We start from the raw sequence: 12,483 nt of genomic DNA on the forward strand, positions 1-12,483 counted from the left end.
ACTTTTCTTTCATTTGCATCTTGCACACCCCTGATTTCATCTGTCATCTTCTGATCACACACTTGGAGTTGTTGGTTTGGTTGCTGATCTCACTTTGTACCAGGAATGAATATTTGCGCCCAAGTCAATTTGCATCCAAATAAATACATTTACATATCCAACTAGCAGTCTATTCAAAAATGCCCCCCCCCCCCTAACAATCTGTTTTTGTGACTGATCAAAGCCTAGAGCGGTCTTCGGATGGTTAGTAAAATTAAATTAGCGTAATAGTGTTATCCAACCACTAAAACAATTATCCACCAAAACGGGGCCCATAAGGTGTTGCAGGTATAGACCTAATCTTAAAGCATCCTATTCGAATGTGTCTCTTGAAATGGAGAGCAAGATGGAGCATACATAGGCTACTGGCTTAAAGTTATTTGATCAGTGCATTACTCTGGACAAGCCCCTCGGCCTGTTGGAATGAAGAGAAAAAAAACGACAAAAATGTTAAACCCTTGGAGATGTGTATGGTATGGGAAAAAGCCTATAGGTTCATATTTTTAAATACTATTTCATCACACCAATTCTAACCTATTTGATAAAGCGAAATGGAATCAGCTAAGATGGAGAAGAGCCAAGGCACTAGCTGAAGCAAGCCCAAAGCAGCCACTGACACATAGAAAAGCCTCCGCCCAGAACGCAGACAGCGAGGTGGACTTCGTCTGGCTTCACCGTCAGCTGGGGCTGCAGGAATGACGGACAATATTGCTTTGCAACCAGTGAGAGACAAAAAAAGACACGACAATAAAAACAGGAATGGGTAAGAACAAAAAATACGTTGTATACACTGTAAATGTTAAGAACGACGACGTTAGGCTATTATTTAGCTCGATGGCTGATAACACGAATTGTTTTCAAAACCCACAGACGAATATCTCCATTGTAACTGTATATTCTAAACGTTCAAGATGAAACGAACCTATTTTCTAAAATAACAATTGACGGGCTTGTTTAGGGAAATATGTATCATCCATCGTTCCGGGTGCTGTCCGTCCTGTAGTACAATATTAATCGCCTATTGTTAGGTATCCGTGGGACTAGATTGGCATTTAGACCGATAAAAAAAACAACCTCCGCATTATGTTTCAAATTAAGTTGGGGGTAATGTGGCATGGTTGACTGACATTCTTTGTGCCATTGCGTTGAACCAGCCCAAACAGGGCAGGCCTTACTATAAGAATCAGCACTTGTTTAGGGAAGGGTTTCCCAACTCGGGCCTGGTGCACGCCCCTTGCACATTTCGTTTTTTGCCCAAGCACTACACAGCTGATTCAAATAATCTAAACTTGATGATGAGTTGGTTATTTGAATAAGCTGTGTTGTGCTAAGGCAAAAAAAAAAAAACATGCACCCATGGGGGGCCCCAGGACCGAGTTTGGGAAACCCTGGTTAAGGGGACAGCAAACCACCATGACTATCTATTGATAGACACATAATATGGATGATGTGACTTATTATTACACAGTGCATTTTATATATAGTAATAATTGTAACTCCTATTTCCTGATATGATATGCAATGATAATATTGCCCTCATAAAATTGCACAAATGTTAATGTAAAACCCAATGCAGGCCACCCAAGTCTAGGCTACACACCTGTCTGGGTGTCAGGCAGGAAGCATTTTGCTACATCCGCAATAACATCTGCTAAACATGTGTGTGACTAAAAAAAATGATTTGAAGAGTCAATCTCGGAGATGGTGCTTGTCAGAGCATTTCAATGTTAACTCATTTGCACTTCATTTAAATCTTAAGATAAGCAACCATATACACGAAGTATACCAAACATTAGGAACACCTCCTAATACTGAGTAACTCCCCACCCCCCCTTCCCCCTTAATGCATTTATTTCAATTGACTGATTTCCTTATGAACTGTAACTCAGTAAAATCGTTGAAATTGTTGTGTTAAATTTTTGTTCAGTGTACACAGAGTATACAAAACACGAAGAACACCTTGCTAATATTGAGTGCACCCACCCCCCCTTTTGCCCTCAGAATAGCCTCAATTTGTTGGGGCATGGACTCTTCCAGGTGTCAAAAGTGTTCCACAGGAATGCTGGCCCATGTTGCCTCCAATGCTTCCCACAGTTGTGTCAAGTTGTCTGGATGTCCTTTGGGTGGTGGACCATTCTTGATACATATGGGAAACTGTTGAGTGTAGAAAACCCAGCAACGTTGCAGTTCTTGACACAAACCGGTGAGCCTGGCACCTATACCCCCATTGAAAGGCGCTTAAATATTTTGTATCGCCCATTCCCTCTTTGAATGGTACACATACACAATGTATGTCTCAAGGCTTAAAAAAATCATTCTTTACCCTGTCCTCCCCTTCATCAACACTGATTTGAAGTGGATTTAACAAGTGACATCACTAAGGGATCATAGCTTTCACCTGGATTCACCTGGTCAGTCTGTCATGGAAAGAGTAGGTGTTCTTACGTGTGTGTGTGTGTGTGTATATGTGTGTGTGTGTGATATATACTACTGTTCAAAGGTTTGGGGATCACTTAGAAATGTCCTTGTTTTTTAAATATATATTTTTTTGTCCATTAAAATAACATCAAACTGATCAGAAATACAGTGTAGACATTGTTAACATTGTTAAGGTTCTACAGCTGCACCATCGAAAGCATCCTGACGGGTTGCATCACTGCCTGGTATGGCAACTGCTCAGCCTCCGACCGCATGGCACCACAGAGGGTAGTGCGTACGGCCCAGTACATCACTAGGGCCAAGCTTCCTACCATCCAGGACCTCTATACTAGGCGGTGTCAGAGGAAAGCCCTAAAAATTGTCAGACTCCAGACACCCTAGTCATAGACTGTTCTCTCTGCTACCGTACGGCAAGCGGTACCGGAGCTCCAAGTCTAGGTCCAAGAGGCTACTAAAACAGCTTCTACCCCAAAGCCGTAAGACTCCTGAACATCCAATCAAGTGGCTGTTGTATTGGGCGCATGTGACAAATCAAATTTGATTTGATTTACACTGGCGTCCCCCCGTAGCAATAAATGAATAAAACCCAAAGCTTACCTTGACTTGGAAGAGTTCCTGTGTTAGTTAGCCAACTAGCTAACATAGCATCCCTCTCTGTTTGAGCCAGGTGTTTGGGTAGGCTAAACTAGCTGGCTGCATTCGGGAAAGTTAATAAAAAATACAACTAAATATAGCTAGCTCTCCTCTCTTGCTTCTCCTTCATTTTTGAAGAAATTCATTTGTAAAAAAAAAGTAAACTATTGTCTCTCTCTTTGATTAAATTACTAGATTAATTCTCTGATCATTTGATTGGGTGGACAACATGTCAGTTCATGCTGCAAGAGCTCTGATAGGTTGGAGGGCGTCCTCCGGAAGTTGTCATAAGTACTGTGTCTGGTATGGGGAGAGAACCACAAAACCTCCTAGATTTTGTATTAAAGTCAATGTACCCAGAGCTAGGACGGAAACTAGTTGTCCTCTGGCTAAACCATGGTGCTACCCTACAGAGTGCCGTTGAGGCTGCTGTAGACTTTCATTGCAAAACAGGGTGTTTTAATCAATCATTTGGTGACGTGAATATATTTAGTTTAGTTTTATCTAAAAAGGATAACTTTTTAATGTTTCACTTTTTTAATTCACTAAAGGGGATTGCCCTCTGTTTCCTTGGAGGAACTCAATATGTGTTCTTGAAATGTAATATTTCCTTTTTAAAATAAAGTAGGCCTACTGTAGCTTGACTTCTTAATGTAAACTTCATTGGTTCACATATTCCATCTTTTGTGGAAGTGAGCAGTATGTCTTATTTTATTTCAATATGAATCCATTTGACATGCATGCTTTTGACTAATTCTAATACAGAGGGGACTTTTCTGAAGTTGTTGTCTCGCACATCTGGAAGGGTAACTTCATTATACTAAATATCTTGAAAAATTAGGTTCTGCATTTATCCAATTTGTAGCAAGCAGTCAGCCCTAGTTTGAACACAGCTTCCTATTTTTGGAATTAGAAGGGGTTACATTTCTCACTTCATCCACAGTCAGTGATTCATTATCCAAGTAATTAGTATCTAGAATATGTATACAATATTTGATCTGAACATTGTGACACATGGCAAGCCATAAGGTTAGGTTACCTGCTGGCTGCTTGCTTAGATGAAGAGGAATATTTTGTTGAAGGGTGTATGAAACTAGGGCCTTGCTGCCTAACACATGATGACAATATTTACTGACTCAGGACCCACCTCTATGGCCCTATTGCTTGACTGAAGCATTCCACACCACCGTAGGAAACATACAGTTGAAGTTGCAAGTTTACATACAGTTAGGTTGGAGTCATTAAAACCTGTTTTTCAACCACTCCACACATTTCTTGTTAACAAACTATAGTTTTGGCAAGTCGGTTAGGACATCTACATTGTGCAAGTCATTTTTCCTACAATTGTTTACAGACAGATTATTTCACTTATCATTCATTCACTGTATCACAATTCCAGTGGGTCAGAAGTTTACGTACACTAAGTTGACTGTGCCTTTTAAACAGCTTGGAAAATTCCAGAAAATTGTGTAATGGCTTTAGAAGCCTCTGATAGGCTAATTGACATAATTTGAGTCAATTGGAGGTGTAGCTGTGGATGTATTTCAAGGCCTACCTTCAAACTCAGTGCCTCTTTGATTGACATCATGGGAAAATCAAAGGAAATTAGCCAAGACCTCAGATTCAAAAAAATGTAGACCTCCAAGTATGGTTATCTTTGGGAGCAATTTCCAAATTCCTGAAGGTATCACGTTCATCTGTACAAACAATAGTATGCAAGTATAAACACCATGGGACCACACAGCTGTCACACCACTCAGGAAGGAGATGCGTTCTGTCTCCTAAAGATGAATGTAGTTTGGTGCGAGAAGTGCAAATCAATCCCAGAATAACAGCAAATGATCTTTTGAAGATGCTGTAGGAAACCGGTACAAAAGTATCTATATCCACTGTAAAACGAGTCCTGTATCGACATAACCTGAAAGGCCGCTCAGCAAGGAAGAAGCCACTGCTTCAAAAAATCCATAAAAAAGCCAGACTACGGTTTGCAACTGCACATGGGGACAAAGATTGTACTTTTTAGAGAAATGTCGTCTGGTGAAACAAAAATAGAACTGTTTGGCCATAATGACCATCGTTATGTTTGGAGGAAAAGGGGGAGGCTTGCAACCCGAAGAACTCCATCCCAACTGTGAAGCACAGGGTGGGAGTATCATGTTGTGGGGGTGCTTTGCTGCAGGAGGGACTGGTGCACTTCACCAAATGGAATGAGGGAGGAAAATTACGTGGATATATTAAAGCGACATCTCAAGACATCAGTCAAGAAGTTAAAGCTTGGTCGCAAATGGGTCTTCCAAATGGACAATGACCCCAAGCATACTTCCAAAGTTGTGGCCAATGGCTTAAGAATAACAAAGTCAAGGTATTGGAGTGTCCATCACAAAGCCCTGATCTCATCTATCGAAAATTTGTCGGCAGAACTGAAAAGGCGTGGGCGAGCAAGGAGGCCTACAAACCTGACTCAGTTACACCAGCTCTGTCAGGAGGAATGGGCCAAAATTCACCCAACTTGTTGTTGGAAGCTTATGCAAGGTTACCCGAAATGTTTGACCCAAGTTAAACAATTTAAAGGCAATGCTATCAAATACTGATTGAATGTATGTGAATGTCTGACCCAATGGGAATGTGTTGAAATAAATAAACGCTGAAATAAATCGTTCTCTCTTATTATTCTGACATTTCACATTCTTAAAATAAAGTGGTGATCCTGACTGACCTAAGACAGGGACTTGTTACAAAGATTAGATGTCAGGAATTGTGAAAAACTGAGTTTAAATGTATTTGGCTAAGGTGTATGTAAACTTCTGACTTCAACTGTAGTATTTACATATTGTTGTGGTGGCATTTCAGTGAGAGGAAAACTCTAAAAGGGACAGTTTCCCAGACACAGATTATTCCTAGTCATGGACTAAAAAGCATTGTATTGGAATTTCTTCATTGAGCATTGTTTTTAGTCTTGGGCCAGTGTTCAAAAGCATCTCAGAGTAGGAGTGTTGATCTGTCCCCCCCTGTCCGTATACTCATTATGAATAAAAAGGCAAGACTGATCCTACATCTGCACTACCCTGAGACTCTTTGTGATGTACAGGTCTAGGAGTAAGCTTAACCTGTGTCCAGGAAACTAGCCCTAATGATGAACTACACTGGTGTTCCTCAGGTGCTGCCCGTGGTCTCGGTGCTGCGGCATGGGGTACTTCCGGCCGCGGACGGTGTGGCTGGGCCACCCAGAGAAGAGGGAGCAGAGGTACCCTCGGAACGTCATTAACAACCAGAAGTACAACTTCTTCACCTTCCTCCCAGGGGTGAGTGTCAGGTACTCCGGGTCAACCAAGCAACAGCCATCTGCTCCTCATTCACAACACAACAAGCCGGAATTAGTTTAGTGGCAAAGTGGAGTTATTGGTTTAGTGGCAAAGTGGAGAGTGAGCAGTAGAGCTGACCCCATAGATTCGAATAGGGGGTTGGTGGACACGGATTCTAATCAAATGAGCACTCATGTTAGCCTGTGCCGTATAGACTAGTGTGCCTCTACTGTAGTTGTTGAGTCTCTAATTAAAGCTAAACCACGGCAAGAATAGTAAGGAACATTTTTTTCACTTTCTGATTTTCTGAGCTTAATTTTCATATGAATTTGGTTTTCAAACATTATCTAGTCTTAAACATTGTGCCTTTTTTGGATATTAAGTCATGCATTAAAAGTAGGAAAAACAAGAAGACCAGTCCTTTTTTGCATTGTAAATTCACACATTCTCAAATCAACACATTATTCTTGTTGTGTGAGTGTTCACTGTCACCTGTCAGTAGTTGAGGAAATTACTCACAGTAGCAATGAGAGAACACAAACTTTCCCTTTGTAGTAATCTTGCACATTGGTAGTAATGAAATTCAGCTGTCAGACTTTTAAATCTATACTTGACTGTGGGTGGCACTAGAAAAGTTGATGTCAGTCTGTGTTGAGATATATCATATATACAGTACCAGTCAAAGGTTTTAGAACACCTACTCATTCCCGTTTTTTCTTTACTTTTACTATTTTCTACATTGTAGAATAATAGTGAAGAAATCAAAACTATGAAATTACACATGTAATCATGAAGTAACCAAAAAAAGTGTTAAACAAATTCTTCAAAGTAGCCATCCTTTGTCTTGATGACAATATTGCACATTTGTGGCATTCTCTCAACCAGCTTCATGAGGTAGTCACCTGGAATGCATTTAAATTAACAGGTGTTCCTTGTTAAAAGTTGTGGAATTTCTTTCCTTCTTAATGCGTTTGAGCCAATCAGTTGTGTTGTGACAAGGTAGGGGTGGTATACAGAAGATAGCCCTATTTGGTAAAAGACTAAGTCCATATTATGGCAAGAACATCTGAAATAAGCAAAGAGAAATGACAGTCCATCGTTGCTTTAAGACATGATGGTCAGTCAATGCAGAATATGTCAGGAACATTGAGTGTTTCTTCAAGTGCAGTTGCAAAAACCACCTTGCGCTATGATGAAACTGGCTCTCTTGAGGACATCCACAGGAATGGAAGACCCAGAGTTGCCTCTGCTGCAGAGAATAAGTTCAAAAGAGTTAACTGTAACCCAGATTGCAGCCCACATAAATGCTTCACAGAGTTCGAGTAACAGAGCTGGCATCGGATGACCTGGCCTCCACAATCACCCGACCTTAACCCAATTCAGATGGTTTTGGATGCGTTGGACCGCAGAGTGCATCCAACCAGTGCACAGCATATGTGGGAACTCCTTTAAGACTGCTGGAAAAGCATTCCTTATGAAGCTGTTTGAGAGAATGCCAAGAGTGTGCAAAGCTGTCGTCAAGGCAAAGATTGGCTACTTTGAAGAATCTCAAATATAGAGTATATTTTGATTTGTTTAACACTTTTTGGGTTACTACATGATTCCATATGTGTTACTTCATAGTTTTGATGTCTTCACTATTATTATACAATGTAGAAAATAGTCCAAATAAATAAAAAACCCTTGAATGAGTAGGTGTGTCTAAACTTTGACTGGTACTGTATATTAGAATGTGTGTTTGTGTGTGGATATGTCTGAAACTATAAGCTTATTTTTTTCTCAACTGATCCCTTAGTGATCAATATCTTGTCACGTGCATATACACTGCTCAAAATATTAAAGGGAACACTAAAATCACACATCCTAGATCTGAATTAATGAAATATTCTTATTAAAGACTTTTTTTACATAGTTGAATGTGCTGACAACAAAATCACACACAAATTATCAATGGAAATTAAATTTATCAACCCATGGAGGTCTGGATTTGGAGTCGCCCTCAAAATGAAAGTGGAAAACCACACTACAGGCTGATCCAACTTTGATGTAATGTCCTTAAAACAAGTCAAAATGATGCTCAGTAGTGTGTGTGGCCCTCCACGTGCCTGTATGAGCTCCCTACAATGCCTGGGCATGCTCCTGATGTGGTGGATGGTCTCCTGAGGGATCTCCTCCCAGACCTGGACTAAAGCATCCACCAACTCCTGGACAGTCTGTGGTGCAACGTGGTGTTGGTGGATGGAGCGAGACATGATGTCCCAGATGTGCTCAATTGGATTCAGGTCTGGGGAACGGGCGGACCAGTCCATAGCATCAATGCCTTCCTCTTGCAGGAACTGCTGACACACTCCAGCCACATGAGGTCTAGCATTGTCTTGCATTAGGAGGAACCCAGGGCCAACCGCACCAGCATATGGTCTCACAAGGGATCTGAGGATCTCATCTCAGTACCTAATGGCAGTCAGGCTACCTCTGGCAAGCACATGGAGGGCTGTGCGGCCCCCCAAAGAAATGCCACCCCACACCATGACTGACCCACCGCCAAACCGGTCATGCTGGAGGATGTTGCAGGCAGCAGAACGTTCTCCACGGCGTCTCCAGACTGTCACGTTTGTCACATGTGCTCAGTGTGAACCTGCTTTCATCTTTGAAGAACACAGGGCGCCAGTGGCGAATTTGCCAATCTTGGTGTTCTCTGGCAAATGCCAAACGTCCTGCACGGTGTTGGGCTGTAAGCACAACCCCCACCTGTGGACGTCGGGCCCTCATACCACCCTCATGGAGTCTGTTTCTGACCGTTTGAACAGACACATGCACATTTGTGGCCTGCTGGAGGTCATTTTGCAGGGCTCTGGCAGTGCTGCTCCTCCTTGCACAAAGGTGGAGGTAGCGGTCCTGCTGCTGGGTTGTTGCCCTCCTACGGCCTCCTCCACATCTCCTGATGTACTGGCCTGTCTCCTGGTAGCGCCTCCATGCTCTGGACACTACGCTGACAGACACAGCAAACGTTCTTGCCACAGCTCGCATTGATGTGCCATCCTGGATGAGCTGCACTACCTGAGCCACTTGTGTGGGTTGTAGACTCCGTCTCATGCTACCACTAGAGTGAAAGCACCGCCAGCATTCAAAGGTGACGAAAACATCAGCCAGGAAGCATAGGAACTGAGAAGTGGTCTGTGGTCCCCACCTGCAGAACCACACCTTTATTGGGGGTGTCTTGCTAATTGCCTAGAATTTCCACCTGTTGTCTATTCCATTTGCACAACAGCATGTGAAATGTATTGTCAATCAGTGTTGCTTCCTAAGTGGACAGTTTGATTTCACAGAAGTGTGATTGACTTGGAGTTACATTGTGTTGTTTAAGTGTTCCCTTTATTTTTTTGAGCAGTGTATTATAATGCCCCTAATGTACGTACATATTTGTGGTTGGCTGATTTATGTGAAATCATATTGATCTGTTTTGTTTTCTCAGGTGCTGTTTAATCAGTTCAAGTACTTCTTCAACTTGTACTTTCTGCTCCTGGCCTGTTCTCAGTTTGTCAATGAGCTCAGGCTAGGTGCTCTGTACACCTACTGGGTTCCTTTGGTAAGCAGTGTAGCATTTTGTCAAAGTAATATAGCATCTAGTATTCACATGATCCACCAATCACTTGCTTTAAAACAAGATACTTGTTGTAAATTTACACATTTAGAAGGTTTGTCTTTTATTTTTGTATTTCAGGGAATTGTTTTGATTATTACCATTTTGAGAGAAGCAGTTGAAGAGATCAGATGTTATTGTCGAGACAAAGAAGTGAATTCACAGATATATAGCAAGCTCTCAATAAGAGGTAAGATTTTGTTTGCAGTTGGTACCCAATAAGAAGAATAAACAACAACATAAATATGTTTTATAAACAGGTCCAATGTAACCACTCCAACCAATTAATGACCTACAGTAGTTTCCTGATGCTTCTATTCAGTATAATTCAAGTACCCGAATAGTGGGTGTCTCCAATAGAGTTGGGGTCTATTCAAATTTAATTTGAAATTCCAGTTAAATTCTTGAATTCGAATTTCAACAATCTTCATGTTATAGTATTGGATTTAGACTGTTTAGACTGTTTGGACTGTTTGAATTGAAATAGTATTGGATTTAGACTGTTTAGACTGTTTGAATTGGAATTGTATTGGATTTAGACTGTTTAGACTGTTTGGACTGTTTGAATTGGAATTGTATTGGATTTAGACTGTTTGGACTGTTTGAATTGGAATTGTAAACACATTTAATCCTTGGAATTGACTTGAATTGGATTTCCCAGTGAATGGAATTAAAGCATTTAGAATCAAACGTTGATTGCAAGATTTATTTGAACTTGTATTTCTATATTTCTCATATAGTGAGGCAGTCTGAACAGTGACAAGATCAGCCTGAAAGCCGGAGGGAATTTAGTACTAATTGGAATTTGTGGAATTATTGGCGATTTAATATTGTATTATTGGAATTTACCTAGCATTGAAATTGAGAGGAATTTAATTATCTCTGAATGCAAAGACTGACCTGGAATTTGAATTTCCTGGGAGAGGGAATTGAATTTTTAGAATGAACCCCAACCCTGGTCTCCAGTCCAGTTAACTGTATGAGCTTGGTCCGGTCCTGTCTAAGCTGACAGGGGAGTGGGTCCTGGGTGGGAGGGGAGTGATGGCTAATTCAAAGCAGGGATGTAAAAGTGTACACGAGGGCTTGGAATAAAGTGCTACTAGCAATAAAAACCTGGAGACCTCTTGTGGTTTTCATCACTTTTCCCCTTTGATCTGGCAGCCTGTTTTATCCATAAACACAATAAATGGTTGCTTCCATGATAGTGGCCTCAGTGGCTTGTCTTGTTGCACAGCGTGTGAGAGATAATGCCATTAAATGCCTGTAGATTGTTTTGCTTTGAGAAAGTAGCTACTCAAGAGCAAAACATGCTGTTAATTTATGTTTTGATGTCAGTCGTCCACCAATGATTTTTGTGTCATCCTGTAGGAATGTATACTTCATAATTTTAAAGTAGTTTCTTTCTCCTTAGTATTTTGACTTCTGACCAATTATTTCTGACGCTTGGGAAAGTATAGTTTGTGTTAGCAGATTTGTGTATAAAGTAGACTAAACTCTGATAAGAAAACCAAGTGAAACAGAAGGGGTTTTCAAGCCCAATAAACCTAAATGCATAGCAATATTAATGTATTACATATGCAAAAGCCTGAGGTCACAGCAAAGGTCAAGGGTGAGTGACCCGCTCCAAACAATTTTGCCTGTTCATTCCAAATGGAATGAGAGAAAAGGCTCAACTCCCCCCACCCTCCCAACATTCTTTCAGATCTGAAGGCCTACATGGAACATTACTTTCCCCCCACATTTAGTGGAAGGAAATCTATAACAACAGTTGTCTACATTTGCAAGGTAACCTGGAGGAGACAGTTTGGCGTAAACAGTTAGCTGAATAGTGTTTCTGTATGTATGGGCCATGAGAAGAGAAATAGGGAGAATGAAGACTAGTGTCTGAGTGACGTTAATGGTACCAGGATGTCGCACTTCCATAAAAAACCTGTGTGAGCCATGTGAATGTTTACATGGATGTTTTAGATTTGTACTTGTTTGGGTTGTTTTACTCTATTCTTCCTCTCATAAGAGGAATGGAATGTCCATAAAACAACATTCATCATTAATTTCTGATCTAACCACAATACCATTATGATTTTCAAACTGAATTTAGTCAACTCAACTTTCTGCAATCTGAAAACACTTATTGAATATTCATTTTACATTTGTTTTTATTTCAGGCACTGTGAAGGTGAAAAGTAGTGGCATTCAAGTTGGAGACCTTATAATCGTGGAAAAGGTTTGAATCACTTTGTAGATTTCGCCTCAACTGCATCAATGTATTAGGCAAACTACATAACAGGATAGCAAAGTTGCCAAATATGACAAATAATGATTGGTCTGTTAATCTGCTAGACTGGTGACTTGAGGTGAAAGGAGTTAAAGATTTTGTAATCTTGTGATCAATGTTTCTGAGCTTGAGTCTGTCAAGCTCAATGCAGACGT

General features: G+C 40.8%; 1 protein-coding gene across 1 annotated transcript in view; it reads left to right on the plus strand.

Moving 5' to 3' along the window:
• The first annotated feature begins 384 nt into the window (after positions 1-384).
• LOC124032203 (probable phospholipid-transporting ATPase IIA) overlaps positions 385-12,483 on the plus strand; it is a 38,564-nt gene continuing 26,465 nt past the window's right edge. The window contains exons 1-5 of the mRNA XM_046344426.1: positions 385-802; positions 6,269-6,413; positions 9,886-9,999; positions 10,135-10,243; positions 12,219-12,277. Coding sequence (XP_046200382.1) covers positions 735-802; positions 6,269-6,413; positions 9,886-9,999; positions 10,135-10,243; positions 12,219-12,277 — 495 coding nt within the window. The 5' untranslated portion in view covers positions 385-734. The remainder of the gene's footprint in view (positions 803-6,268; positions 6,414-9,885; positions 10,000-10,134; positions 10,244-12,218; positions 12,278-12,483) is intronic.

This window comes from Oncorhynchus gorbuscha, linkage group LG03 (genome assembly GCF_021184085.1).
Source record: "Oncorhynchus gorbuscha isolate QuinsamMale2020 ecotype Even-year linkage group LG03, OgorEven_v1.0, whole genome shotgun sequence".
Taxonomy (NCBI): Eukaryota; Metazoa; Chordata; class Actinopteri; order Salmoniformes; family Salmonidae; genus Oncorhynchus; species Oncorhynchus gorbuscha.